Below are 25773 nucleotides of genomic sequence, written 5' to 3' on the forward strand. Positions count from 1 at the left end.
CTTTTTTAGGAGGCGGTTGCTATGCTGCCTAGGCAATTACAGTATCAGTGTCCTTTTTATATACTTAATGAGAGTATAGATGCTGACAGTCTTTCTGATTCTGTTGTTATGGGTACTCTTACAAGCACTTCATCCTTTTTTGTTTTAACCATCTCACTGTGATTTTTAAGTCACTAAAAAAAAAAAAAAACAACCCCGTTTGTATTAATTTCTTCCATAATCTAAACAAATGCTTTACTAATTTTACTCCACCCATTTTTTCTATGTGAACTTCTTTTACTTCTCTGCCCTTGTTGTATCTCACCTGTTTGATAATTTCACCTCCTATTGTGTGAACTACACTTTTTATTCTGTTTTTCATGGTTTCCAGAGCTTCAGCCTTTAGATAGATACTATTTTTATATATGTGTGTGTGTGTGTGTATGTGTATGTATATGTATATACTTACATAGAATCATGAAATGGTTTGGGCTGGAAAGGACCTTAAAGACCATCCAGTTCCAACCCCCCTGCTATGGGCAGGGTCACCTTCCACTAGACCAGGTTGCTCCAAGCCCCATCCAGCCTGGCCTTGAACACTGCCAGGGAGGGGCAGCCACAGCTTCTCTGGGCAACTTGTTCCAGTGTCTCATAGGAAAGAATTTCTCTTAATATCTAATCTAAATCTCGCCTCTTTCAGTTTGAAACCATTACCCCTCGTCCCATCGCTACCCTCCCTGGTAAATAGTCCTTCCCCACCTTCCCCGTTGGCCCCCTTTAAGTACTGGAAGGACGCTAGAAGGTCTCCCCGGAGCCTTCTCTTCTCCAGGCTGAACAACCCCAACCCTCTCAGCCTGTCGTCTATGGGAGTTGCTTCAGCCCCCTGAGCATTTTCATGGCCTTTGTCTGAACTCACTCCAACAGGCCCATGTCTTTTCTGTGCTGGGCGCCCCAGAGCTGGATGCAGCACTATAGGTGGGGCATCAACAGAGCAGAGGGGGAGAATCACCTCCCTTGACCTGCTGGGCACACTGCTCTTGATGCAGCCCAGGATGCGATTGGCTGAGCTGTGAGCACACATTGCTGGCTCACATTCAGATTTTACCCACCACCACCCCCAAGTCCTCCTCCACAGGGCTGCTCTTGATCCTCTCATCACCCAGCCTGTGTCTGTGCTTGGGATTGCCCCGACCCAGGTGCAGGACCTTGCACTTGGCCTTGTAGAACTTCATGAGGTTCACACGGGCCCACCTTTCCAGCCTGTCCAGGTCCCTCTGGATGGCCTCCCTGCCCTCCAGTGTGTCAACCGCACCACACAGCTTGGTGTCATCGGCAAACTTGCTGAGGGTGCACTCAGTCCCACTGTCCGTGTCACTGACAGAAACGTTAAACAGCACAGGACCCAATATTGACCCCTGAGGAATGCCACTTGTCACTGGTCTCCACTTGAACATCGAGCTGTTGACCTTGACTCTTTGAGTGTGACTGTCCAGCCAGTTCTTCATCTACTGAACAGTCCATCCATCAAATCCATGTCTCTCCAAGTTAGAGACAAGGATATATCTGTATGTAGCTTGTTCTTTGGAACACATGCGGATCGTCACACTCCTTAGTGCATGTTCCTCTTGGGAATGTGACAAGATCCTTTTGCTCAGCTGTGGTCGTTAGGGCTGCGCTGATGCCCATGCTCCTGTTCCCTCCTTGCACTTAGGGACGTTACAAAAAAATAAGTGAAGCCAAGTGGTTTCACTCCTTTTCCCTAGCAGTTTGGTAGAACCCCTGTGGCATCCTCTTGCTTTCGTAACAGCTAGAACTGTTACTTCTCCAACATCAGTGACGCTGCTGGGAGAAAACAACAGTCAAATTTATAACTAAGGAACTCCAACTTTTCGTCTTCCCTTTAAATGACCGGGAGATGGCAGTTTACAGGCTTTGAGAAATTTTAAGAGCTGATCCTGTTGGCACTGTAAGGAGGCGCTGTTCACAGCAGTTCACTTTCCCTTATGGGACTGATGTGGTGATCCTAAAGCCACCCTAGAATTGTTTTCTGAATTGGAAAATGAGTGCCTATTGCAATAGCCAGGCCTCCCCTGTTTTCACCCATCAAAAAAAATCCATTCCCATCAACATAGATTTGTTAAGTACTTTGGGCAGTGAAGCCTCCACAAGCCAGCAGCTGCTTTCTCCAGCAGGCAATGTATGCGTGGTCCGAACTGCATAAACAAGAGCAGACTCAGATGCCCAAGAGAGAATTCTCACAGCTTGGAGCACATTAGATATGTGGCTGAGACCCTGCTGTTGTATATAAGAGAAGTTGCCTAAATTGCTCGAGGCTTTTTAGGCATTCCTCTGTGCCTTTAAAGGAATGCTGGAGCCTTTGATGACCTACAGCAGGCAGCAGCACCTATTCCTGGTAAGCGCAGGCTGGCAGAGGACACACAGGAATATCCACTGCAGGGCGCTGAAGGAATTTGTTCTCATCTAGGGGCAGGGTGTGCTGCAATTGGTGTTTAGCGGGAGTCCAGACACCACTCAACTCCTAAATCACTATTTCATGTGAAGGAAAGAGGTTTGCTTATCCCCAGCCTCCAGGTACAAACTGTGAATTATCAAGTGGCAACTCCAAAGAAAATTCTTTGTATGTGGGCAAATTATGAACAGTTTTTTACAGAGTATACAAAACGTTGAAGTTGATGATGAAGCAAGTTTTGTACTGTAGCTGATCTGTTGTGCTTTCTAAAAGCAGCACGAAAGGAGTGTGATAGTGATGTGCGCTATGGGCTTATTGCTGACAAAACAGTTGTTCTTACCTCTGACTCCTGGAAGATCTAATGGCTCTGTCTTTGAAGGCAGTAATAGTTAAGCTTGGGGAAATGCAGCCTTCTGGCCTGAAAGTCCAGAGTTTGTTTGTCTCTAAACAAATACATTACCTTATTTATTTGTATCATTTCTAAATATCATAAATACTCTTTAAAAAGTAGTGAAGAGAAAATTAATTTTCTTTAGGTATTATTTTTTCCTGCCATGTACTGCCATTAACCCCACAGTAACTTCTCTATGTAAGAACTGCAGCCCACAGGGGAGTTCATCTGAGCCAGGATTTAGGAGAAAGAGGTTCCTCTGCCAGCCTTAAACCCAGGGCCAGGCAAAGGAGATGGCAGGCCCTGGAGAAAGGGAGGCTGTTTGCACTTCCAGTGTTACAGAGAAGTCTCATTTTGGTCAGACTGAGAAGGCTTGGGGGCTGATCAGATCTCTGTCTGTATGATGTGACAGAAGTAGTGGATTCACTGCCAAGTTCTTTTTGAACAAAAAGTATTGGCATTTTAGTTTAGAACCTGCATCCCACCTTATGCACTAAGAAGAAAACTGAGCTTTCACTCCCCACACACATAGGACTGTGTGGTTTCTGACCTTCCCTTCACACCCACACACCTGGCTGTCGCTTCAGCAGGGCTTGGGTTCTCACACCTATGCTTAGACCGTCCCCTTTCAAGTTCTAATGAGAAGCTTCAGAGAAGTTTTTGTTTAAAATCAAATTTTAAAAGGTCAAGGATAAAATACCGGCGTTTGGAAAAATCATCCAAATATGTAAATTACATGACACTTATGAATTGCTTAAATGAAATAGATCATCACTAAAGAATCACAGAATCACAGAATGGTGGAGGTTGGAAGGGACCTCTGGAGATCATCTGGTCCAAGTCCCCCACCAAAGCAGGTCGCCCAGGACTGCATTCAGCCGAGTACTGAATATCTCCAGGGAAGGAGACTCCACAACCTCCCTGGACAGCCTGTTCCAGTGCTCTGTCACCCTCGGAGTAAAGAAGTTTTTCCTCATGTTCAAGCAGAACTTCCTGTGCTCCAGCTTGTGCACATTGCCCCTTGTCCTGTCACTGGGCACCACTGGGAAGAGCCTGGCCCCATCCTCTTGGCACCCACCCTTTAGATATCATAAGTGTTGATAGGGTCCCCTCTCAGCCTTCTCTTCTCCAGGCTAAAGAGCCCCAGGTCTCTCAGCCTTTCTTCACAGAGAGATGCTCCAGTCCCCTTATCGCCCTCTGCTGGACTGTCTCCAGTAGCTCCCTGACCCTCTTGAACTGGGGGGCCCAGAACTGGACACGGTGCTCCAGATGTGGCCCCAGAGTAGAGTGGGAGGAGAACCGCCCTCGACCTGCTGGCCACACTCTTCTTAGTGCACCTGAGGGTACCATTGGCCTTCTGTTACGTTTTATTGGAATTAGTATGTTTCTGAAAAAACTTCTTTTCCTAATCCAAAGTCTTAAAAAATTTTTCTGCCCAGCTTAAAAAGAACTCCAGCAAACCAGTGGCTCTTCATTTACATAACTCAACTTTAAAGAGGAAAACATTGCTATTTTCAGTCGTCATAGGTGTGGGGGTTTTGCATTATTTTTTCATTTATATGTGTAAAAATTAAATATTGTGAATCCCCAAAAATGAACAGGCCAGGGAGATGATACATTTGTATCTCTTTATATTTATATATATAGTGAAGATGTGTGTTGTTTGATAATTCACACTAAAAGCTCTCTGATTAAGGTATTAGGTATGTATATGGCCGACTGAACTGAAACAAGTGATGATAGAGTTCAGAGTGATAACAACTCAAGTTCAAAGGCAAGGCTGTCTTGGCTTTGGGGTTTTGTTTTTTTGGGTGGTTTTTTTTTTTTGTGTGTGTGGTTTGTAGCTGGAAGAGGATGATTTACACAGCGTGCATTTCAGAATGACATCATACTAAGGTTAATCATGTGTAATAGAGTGTCTGTACAGGAGTGGTGCCCTCTGGTTGATCTGGCAGGGGAGGAGCTGTTGACATTAGACATCAAAGACTCTGAGTCTTTAGCTGTTGACTCCAGATGGGCCTAGGACCCTAGCACATCAAAAATGTGTGTTAAGTAGAATCAAATGTAATTTAAAAGCATTATTTATGCCTTTATTGCAGACAAATAAGCCTGCTGAACGTAACGAAATGTGGTAAGATGCGATAGGCTTTTGTGCTCTTTAAAGTAAGTACCTTGCTCTCCTTCTCTCACAGGTGACACCTTTTCCTTAGGAGAAGTGGATGACCTTTTGAAGCATGGTCCAGCTGATGCTGGCAGACGGCCCCGTTCCATTGATACAGTTGCGACAGAGCCCTGGCTCCGACCAGGAACTTCAGAGACGTTCCAAAGATTCATGGCTGAACAGTCCAGCCCAGCAAAGCTTTCCCCTGACAACCCCTTCCCGCTCAGTTGGCACGGCCTCTCGACGGCACATGGCTGAGTGCAGCCCCGGGGGTGGGAACTGGCAGGGCCGGAGGGACTGGTCAGTGCTACTGCACTTCCCGCGGTCACTTGGAGGGGTAGTTCTCTTCCATGTACATAGCGTGGAGCTGTACGTGTAATTTAAAATGGCAATAATGAGGTAACAAGCTGGGGTGTGATGGGGAGGTGGAGCAGGGATGTCTTGACTGACATGATGTGGGAAGTGGAGGAAGAGCTTGGCGTTTTTTGCACTTTTTATACAAGTTAAGTTTCAGCCTCAGAGCTGGACTTACCACAAAACCAGTGTGTGTGTGTGTGTATGAATTTGATATTAAAGTCAATTTTTAGCTTTGTTTCTAGCCAAACTCCAAAACAGTCTGGAAGTAGAGGTGCATTTTAAGCTTTTTCCAAAAGAGTAACTTGGAGAAAGGCATAGAGTGGTGGGTGCAATCCTGCATGAAAGCTCAGCAGTTTCATAGAAAAACTACTATTAGTAATATATCTCATGTTCGCTAACCTGTTATGTGCTGGAAATAGGAACATTGTTGCATATATTTAATTTATGGTTCTGAATTAAGAGTTAATAAATTATTTTGTTACTAAAACTGTGAAAGCAGACTTCAATTTTCTTAATTTATCATTTGCTTCAGCTTACATTTACTTGTGAACAAACTAGAAGGTTAAAGCTGTCTTCAAAGAAGCAGGAAAAACATATGGAGAAGGTGCTGAATAAAGGCCCAGAGCTTTAGCAATAAGGATGTGTAGATGGAAGCAAGACTTTAGGTATTCAGTGAACTGAAACACCAAGATGCAGCAAGGGTAAGGCTGTGACTTTCCTTTTGGTCAGGTATTCCTACCCAGAGGCCAAAGCTTGACCAGCAGGGAAAAACAAATGATGAAACTAAAAGAATTTGTAAAAATATCTGGTTTTACTAAAATGCTGCCTTCAAGCACCTGTCTCCCCTCTTGAAGGCCACAGCAGGCAAGAGATGCTCGCTGAGTGAGATGTGCCTCAGCATGGTGGTGCATGTAGCTGCTTCATGGGTTTAAAATGTTTCTTCCCAGAAAGGAAGTGCCCAATCTGGCTCATTCCTACCATGAATTTCTGGCTCATCATGTTCATCAGTTCAACTGTGACAGCACTGGCTAGTCAGTGATGCAGGGAGCTGAGCGTAATACCAGACCTAGGCTACAGCATGTAGTATAGGCCTCAGGGCTGCTTGATTCTGAATTTCCCAGAGGCAGTAATTCCAAAATAATTTTAAGCAGCTAAGGGAAAAATGTTTTATAACAAAACAATCGCCCTACCTCAGCGCCTCTCGCACTGAAGCCCACCTTATGTATTATTTCATACTTTTCTTCCATTTGGTACCTGCCAGCCTACCCCTTGTTTTTGGTGCTTGATGACTCTCTTCAGTTGCTTCACGAGTTCAGCTCTCTGCTACATTCACTAAAACTCCAGGCAAACCACAGAACTTGTCTTCTTCCTCATCTAGTGGCCTGCATAGTTTATTTTTTTCTTTATTCCCTGAACTCCCTGACCCTGCTGGAAGCGCATAGTTACCGTTACCCTGAAAAGCCAGCCTCCTTCAACTGCAACACTTGTAACTGTCACTGGCCCTCAGGTCGGTATTCCCTTCCTCCAGTTCAAGTCCAGGACACAGTCCAGTCCCCCCTTGCAGTTGCTCCCTTCACCTCTGCAGTGACCCAAAACCACTGAACTTCCTTCAGCCTTGCTGACCAACACCGTGTAACCCAGTGAACTCTGCTCCTCCTTACAGCAATCCCCCCAGCAGCCCAGCTGCTCGTCACAGCACTCTTGGTCCTTCCCACCTTTCCAAATCTTTTCTTCAGCTTTCTTCGCATATCCCAAGTTGTGCTGTTTCTGCCTCCCTCCTGAAAGTCTTTTACTTTTTATCACTATGGTCTTATCCACAAAATAAATGTAGCTGCAATCCACCATCCTGAGCTCAAAAGCTGAGATGAGTAAGGCAGAACCCCTGCTGTTCCTGCCCCTGCTTCTGGCCACTGTTGGAGACATAAGCACGCAGAGAGCTGCAAGGTCGAGGGGATACCCAGAGCACAGCTTGTGCAGCTCAAGCATTACGAGAATGATGGTGAGGGACAGAAAAGACAATACAGGAGTTCTGTTTCCTGTGAACCATGAATAAACCACTCTTGGGCCTTTTCCACAAAAGCAATAAGTAAGGTACAGCATGAGACATTCACACTGTAAAAAAAAGTAATTAAAAATAGAGGTGCACAAAACAGCAATGAAGCAATAGGGTTTAAAACAAACAAGCAAAAAGCCAACCCAAACTACCAAACTTTTTTTAGATAATCTATTGCACTCACTCACCAAATGCTGAATCTTGAACCCAGACATTTAAAAAGGAACTGGGCAGATACATGGATAACAGAGCCATGAACGGCTCTTGAAACACTGCCCTGGGTAACAGCGTCACACCCCCTCAATGACGGTCCCTAGAACACTGTATGCGACAGGCATGGGGTAGAGTGCGACATCAATAGGGAGGGGACATGTTGTACTCACTCTAGGCATTACTGATCCCCATAAAACAGACAAGACCTGAGCTCTGGCCTAGGACAGTGGTTTAAGATTTAAACATTACACAAGAAAGCAAAAAAATAAAATACAGCCCAAGAGGAAATTACAATCAACTAAAATAACCTCACTTCTCCCCCTTCTGACTTGGAGAAACACCATTTGGATTTGCTCCACCCCAACGACCATCCTGACAGAATGCCTAGTCAGAGATCACATGCTTTAATGCCCCCCGCCCCGGTTCTACCACAGCGATTTCAGTGAGCTGCTTACACTTACAGGTGGAGTCTGCAGTGAACAGTCACAGGGAGAGTCATTCCTCGGTGAGATCAGGCTCCCTCAGCCCCTGTCCCACTCCTCCCACTTCTCTCCTTTGCTATGCATGGGTTTGTGAGGACACACCAGAGAACAACTCAATTCCACTTTTGCTTACAAAACCAGAGACTCTGACAAGGCCCAGCTGGCTGCTGTGCTCCCAGCCTTTGCCTCCCACCCGCTCTCACCCTTTTATATTTTAACCCCCAGAGAGCAAAACGCAGTACTTTTGACTTTCGATCTGTGCAGCACTAAGGGTGCAGCTGACTAGTCCACCTCCAAACAAACAAGTTTATTCTTCCTTTTTTATGGTTCTGTTTCATTTTCACCCTGTACTTTCTCCCTAACAGGGAGAAGACACATCCTAGTCAACGAAAGGGCCCCCCTCTTTCTGCCCTCAGAGGCCTGGGGTTTGTTCCTGCAAATTGAGAGCATGAGAGCAAAGGAAACTGTGTAAAACAAGTAGCGGGGGATTAGACGGGGTTTGATTGCACTGATGAAAGAGTTCAAAAACTTTATTGACCTATAACCTGATTAGAATATGCCAGATGAGAACCAAATATTGTACAGAAAGTTGTACAGAATTTTTTTTTACATAGAAAACTTTACATATCTGTACCATATACATTTTGTCCATCTGAAAAAAATTTCTACATCCATTGTAATACAGAATGCTTGACAATCTTCTCTTTCAACCATCAGAGCACAATTCACAGTTATGAATACATTTCCAATAAAATTAACCATCCCCAAACCATGCCAGATTTGTTACTTGAGTATATTCAACATTAAATTCTGTACATAAGAGTGAAATCTACATCAAACAAAAAACATCTGACAGCAGACACAACCTAGACTTGTTTGCAGTGATTCAAGTTCCAGTCCTTGAAGGATCATCATTTCAATGGCTCGTTATATTTAAAAGCCCTAAAACAAGTATAGTACCGGTAGTTATGTCAGTTGTGATATTTCTACCTCTGTTCTTGACAAAAGTCAGCAAAGCTAATTTCTGGGCTAAAACAAACCAAAACAAACCAAAACAAAAAAAGAAAAAAAGAAAAAAAAAAATCACAACCCAAACAAAGAAACCCAAACTTCTAGTGCATTTGGTAAACAGTGAAGTGTTATGGGTTTTCAGCAAAACAGTAACACAGAAATAAAACAACCCAGGAAGAACTGTAGAGTGTTAAAGAGTGTATATTACAGACCTGCATCTCTGTACATTTTTCACAAAAGGATGATTACCAATGTCTCAGGCAGCCTGAGTGTGCAAAAGTCTTTGAAGAATATCAGACAGAGTTGCTAAATATCTTTTACCATGAACAATAATCTCCATTTTTTTTTCACTATAAACATTTTATCCTTCAGCATACAGCTCTCCTGAGTTGTACTTCTTGCAGAAGCTCAAAACTTTACATATATAGTTCTTTGGGTACGTTTTACTCTGACACCTGCCATACACGCCTGTTGCTATACTGCTGTCTAGGACAGTGAAGGGTATTGCAGCCCGTGCTGACAAGAGGACTGTGCTAAAAACTGGCTCTGTGCTCAGCGCGAGCCAGGTCAAGGAAACCGGTAGAGACAATCCGTCAGGAAATAAAGGGACTAGAGTGTTGCAAGCCTTAATTACAGTTGTAAGTGTCCGTACCGTTAACCCTTGGATACACATCGCCATACAAAGAAACCATTTTCATGGATAGCTGGACAGAACAGCTCAGCCACCTGGTCCTTTTATTTAGCCGAGGAATATAAACCTTTAAGTGGAGCGATACTCAGTCCCTATCTGCTACTGCTTGCTTATTCCAGACTCCTGTTCTGGTGGATGGGATATTTGGAAAACCACACCAATCCGCAGGAAAAACCTTCGTAGGACAGCTCGAAGTTCAGGAATAAGGTCAAACTGCATAATTTCACACAACAAAGGATAGTAGAATGAGGCGTGAGCCTTGAACTGAGGAGAAAACAGAAGAAATTATTATGCATCAATACACCTCAGAAAGCATGTTGCAAGTGACAAATCTTAAATATTCTCTCCCAAGTCAAGGTGAGAAACCCACAAAGCGACAAGCAGAATGGCCTCTGATAACGGAAGCTGGCAGCGCTAGAATCAGGCTTAGACAGCTGCAATGTACTCTGACGGACGCTCACTAGCCTACACACAGCTCCTTGCCAATGCTTACGCTTCAGGAGGAAGAATTCTTCTATTACCAGTTAAGTTTTTTGTTGTAATTGGCCCCTTTCACTCAATACTTCAGGCAAGTTTTGTTAGAAACAGAGGGAGATCTAAATATGGATTTATTTACTGCAAAATTGCTTTGGAGAAGATCAAGGTGAGGTACACACAGCACTGGAAGCAGAAACAGGAGTTATTTCTTCGAGTAGTCTATCAGCCACTAATCCTGCTCCTCAGTAGGAGAGGGGCAGTAAGAGCTACTTAACACACACTTCTAAAGGATTTTAGCATCTTTTCAATTTTCTCAGGCACATTTTGTTCCACCAGTCGCTGCACCCTCACTCCGCATCACTACTGTCAGGATCCGTCAAACGCAGAGTGCCCACAGAGCAGCAGGCGCTTTTGAAGTCAAGTACAGAAATGCGCAGGAGTCTGGGATGACTTCTTACCTGTGAATGTTGTCTTAAATACCATTCCAAACAGCAACTTACCCTTTCATCACTTATCTTCAGAACTTTAGTCAAAAATAAAAGTAACAGATTAGTCCAGGCTTCCCGATGACTTTCTGATGTGAGAGTGAGGAAATACCTCAGAGCCTCACTGCAGACACTAGAGAGAAAACACACAAAAACTAGTAACTAACATCTTATTTTGGGCTCTACTGCAGAGAGGGAGCTTTGGCTTTGCAACTACACCAGTGCAGAGCCCTGGGGTAGACAGCGTTGTTTTATGAAAGCTACTGTAGGCCTGATCAGTAACAGCGCACGGTGATTTTGTTTAAGTCAAACCCAAAGTCACAGGACTTCAGTATCAAATACGCTGACAAAACAGGATTGTGCTGCTTGTGCGTATGTTTGAAGTGTGTCAAGTGCCCTTTGCGAGGTATTAAAATGCATGTGACAAAATTATAGGTAGACTTCAAAAATTAATCTCATGCTGACATAACAAGGTAGTTTTCAGCTCTGTTCCCTGGTATATAAGCCTTAGAATACCTTTGCTGTGTTACTGCCATGGTTTTAAGCCCTCTGTTATTCCAACCCTTGCTTGAACAACTTTGTAAACTAAAAACATTCAGGTGAACCTTAGTATTCACAGTAACGAATAACCAAAAAGCCAAAAGCTTCTGCATGCCCACAAGCTCCTCAAGTCCAGTATTCATTTCTGCATCAGTTCCCAAAAATATCCGAGGTTACTGAATGAAAAAAGCAGGGTTTAGGTGATAGTTCCTTTTCTTTTTAAAGAGGAGCTGTAACAATCCCCCACCTACCCACATTCTGAAAAACAAAAAAAAGGTGACAAAACCTTTGTTCTCTTCTGAAAAGCATGTCATGAGGACAAAAAGCAGAAGCAGTGTTAGTAGCTGGAGGCACAGCACTCTACACACTATTTAGCTGCCACTGCCACCATACTGTGTTAGCTCTAGGAGGTTTACTGCAAAGAGAGGAGGTGTATGCTTTTAAATAAAAATAAATATTCTCTGACATCAGAAATAACACCAACAGGTTCAGCTACATGGACCTTACTTTAGTAGTCTTTGCTGGACTTCCTCCCACGCACTGGTACGGCTTTCATCCATGTACATTCGGAACAGAATGCGCAACCCACAGGCAAGACTACTGGTCTCCTGTTTCAGAAGATTAGGCTTTGATTTGCCTTTGAAACCTAGAGAAATTCCAAGCACCCATTTAGATTTTTCTTTGACCTGACATTTTTTGTCACATCTCCTTCTACAGATCTTCTGCACATAGACAGAACAACCACCTTCGGTAATTAGTTTCTCAGCATTTAGTATAATGGAGCAGTGCTAAAGATTAACCTTTGTATACAACACCACAATTGCATTTGGCCCCCATTTTTATATAAGCTTCCGAGTAATGTGAACCCAGGGTGTATGACTAAAGGCCATTCTAACCACCTGAACAACGGCCCATTTTGTTTCAATCATGTATCTACACTGTACACTGGTTTATTGCTTGGTTTTGATAAAAATGTCTACAATACTACTGTTTCCAAAGCTGTTACTGTATAATTAAAACTCAGCTTGCTAGGGGAGGTCCAGACTAGCAAAAAGCATACCCATAAATACTATCAATACACACCAGCTGAAGTGGTTCTGTGTGTCCACACATTAAGGCACAAACCAGCTTGCTGCATATTCACAGTACGCATCCACTGTCACAAATGTTAACACAGATAACTTGGGTGCAAGCGACAGATTAAACTCAGTGCTACACAGAGTCCATCTGCCATCTGTTTCAGAAAATGACATGCATTTCACTTATATGCTGGTAAGTAAAACAATCCCCCTAACAAGTTTTGGTGTTTTGTGCCTGCAGCTTCCAAGCATGGGACTCTGTGATGGTTTGGTGTCTGGCGGAGATATGGTAGGGGTTTTGGTAGTGGGGATGGGGCTACAGAGGTGGCTCCTGTAAGAGGCTTCCAGAAGCTCCCCTGGCTCCAATTTCGGACCCGCCTCTGGCCAAGGCCAGGGCAATGGCACCTCTGTGAATAACTATTTAAGAGTGAAAGAAGCGGTTGATTGTCTGCTTTTGTTTGTCTGTCTGTGTTGGTGAGGGGAAGAGAGGAGGGGGATGGGAGAGAGACAGCCCTGCGGACACCCCGTCAGTGAGGAAGGAGAGGGGCAGCTGTGCCGGAGCAGAGGTTCCCCTGCGGCCCACGGTGGGGTGGCGGCTGAGCCCCTGCAGCCCCTGGAGATCAGCGGTGGCCCAGAGGTTGCCCTGCAGCCCGCGGAGGGCCCCGGGCCGGAGGAGCAGGGACCAGCCCGAAGCAGACCGCACTGGAGCAGCCCGTCGGTGGAAGGGCGGCAGCCCCGGGAGGGACCCGCGCTGCGGTGGTTTGTGGGAAGCTGCACCCCCGAGGGCTGTCTGCCGTGAGAGGGACCCCACGGTGGGGCAGGGGAGGGCTGCGAGGCCCCCTCTCCCTGAGGAGGAAGGAGCAGCGGAGACACCTTGTGCTGGACTGACTGTAACCCCCATTCCCTGCCCCCTGCGGTGCCAGGGGGGAAGAGGGAGCAGAGCTGAGCCCGGGGAGACCAGAGGGGAAGGAAAAAGGTGTGTTTTTAAGACCTGGTTGTATTTCTCATTATCCTTGATGGTGGCGGTTGGTCATTAAATGTGTGTTGTTATCCCCAAGTTGAGTCTGTCTTTTGCCCGTGACCATAACTGGTGAGTGAGCCCTCCCTGTCCTGTGTCTCGATCCTCAAGCCCTTTTGGTTGTACCTTCTCTTCCTTACCCCTCAGGGGATGAGTGAGCGGCTTCGTGGGGCTTTGTTGCTGGCTGGGTGGGCTCAAACCACGACAGACTCACACCTACACCAGGGATCAGCTCGGCAGCCACAACCCAGTGAAACTTTGAATTTTACAAAAAGATATTTGTGTCTGCACAGATGAGGTCTGCTCCCCTTAGGGATTCTAGGGTTATAAAGTTACAGCCTGATAGCCTATTTTACATTCAGCATCAAAGTACTTTTGACCTTTTTGGGTCAATTCAAAGCACAGCAACCCATTCTCACAAAGTATTTCTCCAAGGTGACTGACTCACCTGCTTTCCAGAGTGCAGTTCTTTGCTCATTGTTTGAATTAAATGCTTTAGCGAATCTGTGAGATTCCAGCAGACAATCGAGAAGTTTGAAAAGCTGCTGTGAGGTTAGAAAACGATACATCCCTTGATCTTGTGTATCCACGTGGACATCAAAGTCTACTGCATCTCTCTATTAAAAAAAAAAAATAAAAATTTTCAAGTAAAAATTCACAGTGTCTTCAGCAAGCTCCTGTGATAACTCAATCCTACCCTGTTTTCATCTGTACTTGTATTTAAACTTAAAACTGTGCTAAAAGCTGTACCCACACCCCAGTTACATAAATCCCTTTGAACAACACGTTTTAATCCCTATTGTGTGCTGACCCAGGACAGCAAAGACAATTTAATGCAAGATGTAAAAGACCTCAACAGTCTGCTGCAAGTTCTCAAGTGCTTCTAAAAATTGTAAATGAGAAGATGTTACAGAAGTTCATGAAACTTTATCTGCTGCAGAAAAAGAGAGAGATATCCTTCAGTTCTACTTACCTGTGCTGCTGCTAGATTCTCTGCATCCTCTTTTTTGCTAGTTGCTGGGAAGAAGACAATATTGTCGATAGTCTGAATGAGTTCCAGTTGTACAACGCATTTGATCAAAAGAGCAGCAAATAACTTCTGTTCTGGAAATTCTTCAAAGGAAAGAAAAAGAAAATTGACGGTTAACTAAAGAACGGCAATACTTTTTTTCTTTTTGAGCTATTTTGGGGGATAAGTGGAAGAACAGCTTAACTTCAAGCACATTGATAAACCAAACTCGGAATCCACCCATCTGAATTACTCTTCTAAAACCATAACTGATCGCCATGTTAACAACTGGCAGGTTTTAAAAAACTGTTTCCTAACTTTAAAGTCGCCTGGCATATATTGGACAGATACTCAATGTTACCCAAAAATCACAAAAATTAGCAGCCTTGTTGTTAGCATCAGTGCAACGGCAAGAACCAGAGGCTGAGGCTGTCCACAAGCAGGGGAGTCTGAGGGCAGCACTGACAGCACTGCTTATACTTGTGGCAAGTACTAATAAAACTAGACATGAGCATTTTAAGCACCAACACGTAACTCTGCACAAATACCTTAAGGGTTTGATATACTCTCTTCAAATCAGTCTAAATACACTTTTTTTTTTTTTTTCAGCTATTGCTTCTGTTGCATTCTGCACAGAATGAAATTTGCTCTTTAGAAAAAAAAAAAAAATCACTCATTTACATTGCATTATAAGGAGAGTACTATTGTCAGGATTTTGCTTTGGGTAAAATGACTGCAAGTTAGCAGCTGTGTCCTAGATTTTTAAAGCACAGGTCAAAAATACGGAGCTACAAGAGTCCCAACAGAATTCTGTCATACTATATGAAGACAAAAATGTAATTTTCTTCACATCATGTTTCTAAAGTTACAGCTGGGGCTACCACTGAAGTTACCAAACATCTGCTAAATACTACTCTTAACAGATATAAAATGCCGAAACACTAAAAACACGCACTTGCTGTTGGCCTGGGTTTACTCATTTCTTCACCTACTGTGGACCCCGCGCAGGGTTGGTACGGACGTCCATCTGAAGATCTAGGCTGAATTGAATCATGAATATCTACTGACTTCTGTGAGACTGTATCCTGAAAAGAAAGCCCCCCCCAAAAAATTAACTTAGAGAAAACTTCTGTGAGCTAATTGTCAATATGCTGTGCTCTTCATAGCTTAAGATGTTTGCTGTTTCAACACTGCACTTCTTAATTCACTTTAGTCATATTTGGTATTAGCATTCACGAAAGATGTACTAAAAAGATGATGTACTAAGATAGAATTGAAAATTTAACAAATACTTAATTACACAGCAAAGTCCACGAGTAGTATTTTGATGGGTTTTTGTACACCATCCAAACATGTAGTGTGTCAGCCAACAGCTAGTTTGGCTTTTACCAGATTAAGCGTATGAGGTTTGCTGCAAGGTTCCGATACCAAGAAATGCAGTATCTACCTTGATCTACAATAAAAACCTCTAACAGCTTCTGTGAGAATTGCATTCCTTTTCTAACGGGTGAAAAAGCAAACACACAGCTTTTCAATATCAAGTCCAAAGAACACGAGGTGTCATCAAACTTTAATCTTTACTTGCCTTTACTCCCTTGAATGATCTGAATTATAAGCTCCTACTAACACATTTGTAGGTGCTACAGGAATTTAAGACAGTAAAACAATGAAGGTGGAGAATATATGCTCTAGTTTACAATCCTTTTGCCAGAGAGATGCTTCAGCAGACTTCTGCAGTGTGTTCTGATTCTCCATGTTGTATTGTGCTATCCTGTGAGCTAGGACTCAATGACTTGGGAAGATGAATTGTTTGGTTTATGTTTCATTTTATTTTCTAAGAAATATCTTCCTTCTTGAGCAGTTGAATGTAAAGTATTAAAATTGCCATTGATAAAAATACCTATTGTTTTCACTTCAGAAAGCATTAATTGAAAGAAGGAAATGCAATTAACGTAATTAATAACAAACATGTTATCATCAACTGCAAAGCAGTTATATATAGCGATTACTGTCCTATTCAATAACCCAGCATGTCTGCTGGCGTTTGTTCTGTAAGAGCCACTGGAGACTACACATTGATTCCCTGCACTGTGGTGTTAGCAAGATTTAAATCTATACATACAGTTCCTATAAAGAACATATCAACTTCTCATGTCAGCAAATAACCAAGGTTTTAATCTCTTTAAGTATAAATACACTTGTAATAGGTGATATGTCTAGAGATAGTACAACGCTTCGTTGTATTTGAACTACATGAAGAAAAATTAGATGGAAATATCTAAAGCCTGTAAAAATTATATCCTACCCAAAGAAAGGATCCAAAATCTATCTCCTATTTATTATACATGTTGTGTTAATTTTGAAGCTGTGAAGTGTCTTTTTACAGCGGAGACAAGATTTTTGAAAACATTTATGTTAGAACTATTTGAAAGAGAAGACATCTTTCAATTTATTCATGAATAAGACATGTAATATATTTGCCATTTTTGCATGTTATTATATTTGACATAAATGGATCAAAAGCATAGCCAATATTTAGATCAAACATTTTATACATCAAACATTTTACACATCCAGTCACACGTATGTGAAATATAATGAGGACTGGCCATCACAAACATTTACACTCTGTTGTAAGCAAATTCCGTTGACACTCCATAAAGATAAATGGAGGGAATCGGTCTCTTTTAGTAGAGCACATTTGGGACCAGATACTTGAACAATTTTTATCAAATGCTTCGTAAGTCTATAAAGCACTTCATGCAGCAATCTTGTGAGAATGTCCAAAGGCTAAACTAATTCTCATCAGTAGTAAAGTAGCTACAGGGCTGCCACTTGTAGGAAAATCCAAATTTTACATCAGTTTATTCAATCAGTGATGGTTGGATCTATTTTCTATTTTAAACACTGACATTTAAGTTATTACCAGAGAGAAGATTTGAAGGGAAAAAAAAGAGTCAATCCTAACTGGCAATCTTTCCACCTCCAGCATTTTCTCATCATGCCAATATATCAAAGAAAATATTAAGCAAAATGAAACAAAACCCACATCCCAAATCAGGAAACAACTCAAACCCTAAATACAGTGTTACAGAGACCTACCAGACACAGGACATTACCTAAAACAGACACAGAGAATGACTTACAGACAACCTCTGGAAGTCAGCTTTGCTGTAAACAAATACATACTTCTACTTCTCAATTAATTCCTTGCCATTTTTAAGCATTAAGTAGTACTCTTTCTGGAAAAAACTTTTCAAGTAAATAAGAATCGACAAATGGGTTTAAACTAAGTATACATTTAACTTATTCTACATCACGACACAGATGCACCAAACTCTTGCAAGCTTTCAAAACATTTATTTCAGTGGCTTACCAGTTTTTCTTTTGCATCAGAGGGAGGTCCAGAGCCAAACTCCCCACTGACTGGTCGCCAAGTCAGCAGCCTTGAAAAGACAAAACCAGTACCAAATTTAAGCAGTTTGAAATACAAATCAGAACCAATATTCTAAATGTCCACTTCAATATGGTGGGGTTTTGCTTGTTTTAATATAAATTAATGGATGCAAAAAATGGAAAGAGTCAGATATAGATACTTCTATCAACCAACAAATTAATTTCACTTTTAAGTATATTTTATTCTTTCACAGATACCAAAAAATTTTCAGTATTGTGTTTTTTGAACTTCAGTGTTTCTGCCCATTGCCTTGGATAGACAACTGGATTATGTGGAGGTGGATTAAATTTAATCAGAAATACTGGATTTGTCTTTAGGCAGTGCTACAGTGCCTTGTTCTCTCACTCTGCCTTAACCTTTACCTGGAGTAAGGAATGAATCTACCCCAGGACAAACCAGCATGAATGCCTGGAGGTGTTTCGCATTCTCTGTTTAGGCTACGTTCCAGCATTGTCGTTCTATTTCTGCTCAGAATTCAACACTTTCACTTAGGACTCATTGCAGTTATGAGGTACCAAGTTACTGATAATACTTCTCATCTCTTCCCTGCTGTCTTCCTATAGCATGTTCCTGTCTTGCAGATCTTCGCCTTAAGCCCTAAAAAATTTCTACATTAATTGTAACTTATTGAGGCTGTCTGTGCCGGCCAAGAATTGAGGAAAATTGGATTAAATAACTTAAGCGAGCCCATCATCTCTTGTTCTATCAAATCTATTGCTACAAAGTTAAGAGTAAAGTTATTTGTCATTGTTAAGGTCTCAAACTATTTGGCCTCAATCTATGTGAGGCAATGCTTGATGGACATACGTGTTTGCATATTCTAAGTGAGACTTTGTGCTTCCCATTGTGTCAAGGATCCTAAATTAACCTATCACTGATCTCCTTATAACTAAAGATCATGTAACTAAAAAGACAAATCAAAGATAAGAAAAGATAAAATCTTGAGGCATGCAATAAGACAACACATAGAGCAGAGAACTGAATTCTTGAAAGCTACCAGGACACAAATTGCAGATTATTAGAGGCTGTTAAATACAGCGTAATTTATTTTGGGCTATAAATCTTAAGCTTCCATGTGCCAAAGGAGGTACTGGAATAACGAGCCATTATGAGTCAGTAGAGGCCAGATCATCGTAATTCGTGCAAGGAACCACAGTGTCGGTAGGGTATGGGAAAAAACTCCTTCATCTTTGGTATAATGCTGGACGTGATTTCTTGTTATTCTGCTCTATGATTGTCCTAGTTTTGGCTGGGATAGAGCTAATTTTCTTTTCCCTGCTTAGTGGCTCACTTCTTAGTAGCTAGAATAGTGTTGTGTTTTGGATTCAGCGTGGGATTTGGTAAGAGAACAATGCTGATAATTTACTGATGTTTTCAGCTGTTGCTAGGAAATCAAGGACTTCCCCTGTCTTGCTAGTGAGCAGGCCTTGTTCCAAGAAACCTCACATAGAGTTACAACTCAAAGGGAAAGATAGTTACCAAATATACAAGATAATTTTCATAAAAATATTAGGATTCATAGAAACATAGGATGGAAGTTAACCGTCAACCACAGAGACTTAAACCTGTAAGACCGTTGCAGTATTTTGTGGAAAAAGCTTCACATGTAATTACAAGTCTGACTATCAACAGCATTCTTCTGTTACAAAAAGAAAATGACCAAAAATTCAGACAGTACTTCTCAAAAAGTCCAACAATTTAAAAATGAATCAGGTTACAGTTTTGGGTTGGTTTGTGGGTTTTGATTTTTTGTTTGTTTGTTTGTTTATCTCCCATATGGTATTTCTAGTTTTTAACAGTTCATCATTTACAACACAAAAGTAGGCTATCTAGCACCTAATTTATCATTATGTTCCAAGAAAGTCTGCTTCCACTTAGTCCACATCTAACAGCTTTTTGTTCACCCCACCTATTAGATATCTAACAGTTCAAAACCAGTAAGTCATCTAGCTAAACTATTTTACAAAGTGTAAATATTAAGTCATCTTACGCATGAGGGATTGTAGTTTTGAAAATATCCAGCATGCAAGTACAAGTTTTATCCCAGATTTCTAGGGTAAACTTTTCACCGTTTAGGATGACAACATTCTCCAAACAGTTTGTACCAGATCGTGCCAGTTGTTCATTGTCTGGAAAAGACAAACCGTGCGTTTGTTTATTCACATTCACCACAGTAAAATGTTAACATTGTTTAACACAATTTGGTACAGTCCTACCTTGCTGCACACACCAGTACAGCTGTGCAAATATATCATCCAAAAGAACATCACTAAGTACTTCTAAATACTGTGTGAATACATCACATATTGCGTAAAGTGCATGGTTGCAAGTAGTTGTCATCCATTCAGCTTTCTAGGAGGGGAAAAAAAAAGGTTATGACTTTATTTAAGCTGAAACATTTAGGATACACATCCCTGTAGGCAGATGGATATATGTACTTTGTCAATTTGAATTGTTTTATAGTGACATGCAACTCCTTTCTATGCCTCAAAAGCCCAAAAACTTGGAGCCCCAGCTTTTGCTTTGCTAACTAGCAGGTTTAAAAAAACTACAGAAACAGAAAAACAACTATTCTTGGAGACAAGACTATAGGACTGACAAGCTCTTACCATCATGAGACACTGAGTTTGACATTAACCTCAGTGGCTAACCTTAGCTGCACAGTTTAGCACCAAGCTAAGTTTTCTGCATTTCTTCTAAATATTTTCCAGGGAATAAAAATTTAGGAAGTGAGACATATCCTTCTACTAGCCAGACAAAGCCTCCCGAACAGTGGACAATTTTGATCAAAACTTCTAGTAATTTATGCATACTTTACATCAGTAAGCCCATCTCTGTTTCACTACCTTGTCAAGACAGTACCTGGTCCTGGTTTGGCAGGTCAAAACCTGTGTGGCTGGTCAAAACGGTGCAGTGAAGGCACAGTGCTGCTTTTTGGGTTTTTTTGTTGGTTTGTTTTTCCCTAGTTATCGAAAAGTTTTGAACAAGCAAAACTTATTTCTTCTAATTGTGACTTCACTGCCGATTACAAGCCTCATTCCATTGAGCATGCTGCCATGAACTGACGTGTGTCTCAGATGCCAGACATCATGTGTAAAAGCTGCAGTTCTTCTTACAAACCCTAGATATGTTGCATTTGATTCTATTGTTCTATTGTTCATCGTGTAAACTACTAGGCCCCTTACACACATGGTTAAAAAAAAAAAAGAAAAAAAAAAAAGAAAAAAAAAAAGAGGACAGTGACAATAGCTCCAACAGAATTTTAATAAAACAAAATAAGGCTACTACCACCACAGGTCAAGCATGCAAGTTCGGAGGCTTGCCTTACGTTACTTGATAAGCTGTATTACTAATCAGGTTTTCTACTGTAAATACAGATCTTGGGTAAATTGTCTTCCCCCACTTTTTTCACCTCAGTCTGTTGTTCTGGCAGTTTCATGTTGTCAAATATCCTGAAGACAATCCGAAACAAATCTTGCCACCAGTGTTTTTCATAAGTATGGCCGTATGTCTTCATTATTTCAAACATTACTGTTAAACCCCTGCAACGAAGAAAGAACAACATACATTACGAGTTACAAAAAGACACGCACTAGACCTAATATGTCCAACTGCAACAGCAATAACAAACTCAAATACTGTTAAGAACATTGCACATTCATCTGATGTGGATTGGTCCCACTAGTACACTAAATTAAGTAGAAAATCATCTCATTTAAAAAGCACTTACACAGGCACAGGCAACAGCCAGAAAATACTTCTGAGAACTACAGTAATTTCAAATTAAAATAGGAAAACAACTTGTTTACAAAGGACCACAAAAACAAAGGAACAAGCATTTCCCAGTAAGAAATACAAAGGTCTAGAAACAAGTATTAGTCTTCATCAGCTATAAAGAGTCCAGATGCACAGCTCACATGTAGATGTTTAAATTTAAAATGATAAATTAAAAATATAAATTTACAATATATACACATATTACAACCTCTCATATTTAGAGTCAGAATTGCAACAAAATACACTTTATAAGGAAAAAGCCATATTCAATAAGCAGGTTTTACATGTAATCATCGAGTACAGCTTTGCTTTTTCAATTGTGTCTGCAATCCTCAACCAGTTAATTAAACATGGTATAGAACCCGTTTTAAAAACCTCAAAGTAAGTATGATGGGCAAGAAGGCAGGCAGGACTGGGATCATGAGTTCTAATTAAAAACAAAAAAAGATTGAAAAAGAATTTTGCTGTTGGTGTCCACTAAAGTAACACCTACTTATTGCACGTATCCTTTTAAATTTGTTCACAGCAAAGCAGAAGCGTGAACATGACACGAGGCTTACCCAAGTCAACTATGACAAATCACTAAAACGGAGTAAGTAACAGGGGCATATACCACAGCATCAAAAATAATGCATTTATATTTACTAATGAATAGGGAGGATCAGTATTGCCACTGGAAAAATGCAGGTTTGGATATTAATCTCATGTAATATCTTACTTAAAAAAATACCGGATGGGAATTTAATGCATATTGATCATTTAGAGTTGACCCTCCGCATTAAAAGAACGCTTGCTTGTTACACGTTAGGAAAGTTAAAAGCCGACTTCCACATTTTACTGTGTTCTATGCATAAACTGCCTCAGTTGCATCTGACTGGAAGCTGAGCTAAGCTGTTTTAAGTAGTTTACGGATTCTATAATAAACAGAACACAGTCATTATATTTTAATTTACTTAAGCATTAACTTATTTTCAAACGAACTATTTAAATAGTTCTTATCTTTGTGATTTCATGGCTGTTCATCCAAAACAGATACTATTTGAATATTTAACTTCAAGGAAATGTAATACTTATCTATTTAACATAATGCAATCACAACCATACAACTTCCTCATTTATTCTAACGGAAAAAAAATATTTCAAGAACACAGACTTAACCTCTACATTCCAGCATCTATTTAAAAGGTGTTTCTAAAAGTCTGGTGTTCCCACAGTGATATCACCTAAATTAAATATGTGAGTCATTTTACAAAAGTTGCCTTTACTTAGTTGTTTCTATTTTAAAAGTGTACAGTAAGCCTTTAAAAATTTGTATTACAAATACTGATTGTTACCTGGTTCTTACATCTAATTTGCATCTATTGATGATACAGGACAACTCAAACAGAATTGGGAACCATCCTCGCACCCACACTCTGTCTTCGGGAGCTACATTCATATCATCACTTGTGTATTCCTTGAATGCCTTTAGAAAAAAACCACAGAGTTTTAAGGGTTAGATTCTTCAAAATAAAACACAATTTGGACTATAAATAACAATCTCTGCTGTACTAGTACTACAACCTGATACCTCAGGGGAGTTGGCTATCAAAATAATACTACTGAGAAGGTGAAGTGTTTTTCAAAGTAGTGCTTAGTATATTATGAAAAATAAACTAAAGAAAAAGTGACACAATACATTCAACCATCAGTTTTTGCTTGCAGTTCAGTCTGAGTCTCTTACGCCCTTTCTATAGAAACAGAACTGAAAGCGAGGATCTACCGTAACATTTTGGAGATATTAAACATTTTTCCTTGTGCATTACTATCCATTCTCCACAACATTTCTCAATAGAGAGCAGATCCCGAGATACGTTAACTTCCAGCAGCTCTCGGGAAAGCTAGCCTCCAGCTGAACTGAGTGGATGGGGATGGGCAGGGGGGAATAAAAGAAAACAAACAAACAAACAAACAAAAAACCCCCAAAACAACAACATTGCTGATACTTTTGAAGCCTGTGGCATTTTATACTCCTATCACTTCTGAATAAAGTACAAGTCTCATTAATCTCTGAAACTTGAAGGGAAGCCAATAAGGTTAGCGTGAGTGTTCTTCTCTTTACAAAAGCACTACTGATTAAAGCACTCATCATTTAGTTAATACAGACTATACCTGAGGTCTATCAGATACGTATTTTGCACAGTGGCGAATGAGGCGGATCGCTTCCATACTGGTATCTGGAAACGCTGCATTGCAGGCAAATTCAGACAAGCACTTTACTGCATCCTGGAAAGAATCTATGGTGGCTGGGAAGTGTTTTTCAAACACAATTGCTGGGAGAAAAGTGCAAACAGAAGAGAAGTGTCATGCTTTAAAATCTATTAATTCTAATAGAACTGACTGTAACAGAAGTCACGAGAGACTGGTTCATTGACTGACTGGTGCTGTCAAATGCTTGAGTAGTAATAAAAAATAAAAAATGAATGCTCAACCAAAAAAGAAGCACCTAGAGGGCACTCTATTTTGACAGGAAGTTAAGTGTCTAAAATAAATCAAGGTAGAATTTAGTCTAAAGAAGGGAAATTTAACAGTTAAGCAAGAACAGAACCAATAGCTTTACTGCTTAACACTAGCCTGTGTGCTCAGAGCTTCCAAGGGCTACATAAAGCACAGAGTTGCATCTACAAAAGGACTTCTCTCAGCAATACGGTCCTATTGCCTTGATTTTAAATTGCCATTTTTGAGGAAAAAAAAACCCTTTTCTTCATCAATGCTGAAGAAGTTTTATGAACTTGCAGAGGTTGGGACAGAATATGGCACTTGAAGCCTGAGATCTAGATTAGAAGGGGAAGAAAAAAAAAAAAAAACATAACCCAAAAAACCCACCCCCACCACACTGACACCTAGCTCAGCACTTTCTCCTAAACAAGGCCACAGACAAGCACAAGTCGATTTGGAAACCAGGAAAAAGATAAGCAAACAACGTAATAGTAAAATAATTACACAATTTCTTTCGGGGGTGGGAAAGAGGAATTCTTCACGGCTCGACTAGAATGCTACAAACACATAATTTATTTTTTAAAAAGGCTTAAAGGTAGACAGAGAATCTTACCAAATTATTTTCATAAGTATTTTCCCAGAGGATTTGTTAAAAAGTGTAAAACATTTGTCCTAAAGCATGAAGTGGGCTATACTATGCAGACTATAGAGCCAACAGGTAACACAGCCTCTCAGTCTCTGGAGTCACATACACTTTCATGACGTCTAAATATCGTCAATACTCACTGACAATGTGTCCTGTGGTCTGGAATGCAAGTTCCACTATACTTTCATCCTGATCTGAGGCTGCCAGATGAAATACCGAAAAAATGTTTTTCCACCCAGAACGAATGTTAGCAGCCTGGGAATTTACCATCTGTGCAATGCACCGTACAACCATGTCTCGGATAGTAGGAGACCTAAATTAAGATAATAAACAATAGTTGTTTAACTAAATCACATAATTAGAATAGTGTAATTCTCCAGCAACCGATTTTACAAAAGCAATTTGAAACATTAATTGCAAAAGTTGGTGCTTATGATCCCAGGTGATTCAGTTAATTCTACGTTATTACCTGTTTCTCTTCATGATATGTTCAAACGGTCTTAGGAAGTCCTTCTGGAATCGGAAATTAGCAAGTTCTCCTTTTTCTAAAAACTTCATTGATAATTGCCTTAACGAGTCTACTGCAAAAATAGCTACATCTTCATTGGGATTGCAGCCAACCTGATAATGTAGAATAGAAATACGTATGAAGGTTGCATCAGAATTCTTACGGATTTACCCCAAGCTGCCTTTTACATTTGATAATGGAGAACAAAGCAGTACCAGAAAAATAACAAAATTAAACAGTAGCCGATTCCATAAACCGCATTGTTAATGCAATTCAATAATGCCTAACCAATCCCAGCTATTTTCCACATTATACATCCTACTAGCATTTAAAACTTTCTAAAAAAATAAGCAAGCTGTCTAGAAATACTTCAACAAGCTGTACTAAAAATGCATGTCAGACATTCACTTCATAAACAGTCAACTTAGACATGAACAGAAAACAATCTCTTATCCCAAGCTTCATAAAACACCCCCAAAAATTACAACACA

The 25773-nt window shown here is 40.9% G+C and overlaps 2 protein-coding genes across 8 annotated transcripts in view; one reads left to right on the top strand and one right to left on the bottom strand.

The window, feature by feature from the left end:
* The window catches only part of CSPP1 (centrosome and spindle pole associated protein 1), a 61962-nt gene extending 56109 nt beyond the window's left edge, over positions 1-5853 (top strand). For all 3 annotated transcript variants that reach the window (XM_086465146.1, XM_086465147.1, XM_086465148.1), the window contains one exon: positions 5033-5853. In XM_086465146.1, the coding sequence (XP_086321272.1) occupies positions 5033-5259 (227 nt within the window). In that variant the 3' untranslated portion in view covers positions 5260-5853. The remainder of the gene's footprint in view (positions 1-5032) is intronic.
* A 2804-nt stretch (positions 5854-8657) lies between these two features.
* The window catches only part of ARFGEF1 (ARF guanine nucleotide exchange factor 1), a 95063-nt gene continuing 77947 nt past the window's right edge, over positions 8658-25773 (bottom strand). For 2 of the 5 annotated variants that reach the window (XM_086465448.1, XM_086465449.1), the window contains exons 26-39: positions 25244-25395; positions 24915-25087; positions 23802-23962; positions 22985-23115; positions 21286-21415; positions 20090-20225; positions 19864-20002; positions 17793-17862; positions 15372-15501; positions 14381-14520; positions 13856-14024; positions 11818-11956; positions 10786-10903; positions 8658-10072 (exon numbers count right to left, since the gene is read on the bottom strand). In XM_086465448.1, coding sequence (XP_086321574.1) covers positions 9908-10072; positions 10786-10903; positions 11818-11956; positions 13856-14024; positions 14381-14520; positions 15372-15501; positions 17793-17862; positions 19864-20002; positions 20090-20225; positions 21286-21415; positions 22985-23115; positions 23802-23962; positions 24915-25087; positions 25244-25395 — 1953 coding nt within the window. In that variant the 3' untranslated portion in view covers positions 8658-9907. The remainder of the gene's footprint in view (positions 10073-10785; positions 10904-11817; positions 11957-13855; positions 14025-14380; positions 14521-15371; positions 15502-17792; positions 17863-19863; positions 20003-20089; positions 20226-21285; positions 21416-22984; positions 23116-23801; positions 23963-24914; positions 25088-25243; positions 25396-25773) is intronic. The other 3 variants (XM_086465452.1, XM_086465450.1, XM_086465451.1) reach the window with 3 other exon arrangements.

Source organism: Leptosomus discolor, chromosome 5, assembly GCF_034619465.1.
Source record: "Leptosomus discolor isolate bLepDis1 chromosome 5, bLepDis1.hap2, whole genome shotgun sequence".
Lineage (NCBI taxonomy): Eukaryota > Metazoa > Chordata > Aves > Leptosomiformes > Leptosomidae > Leptosomus > Leptosomus discolor.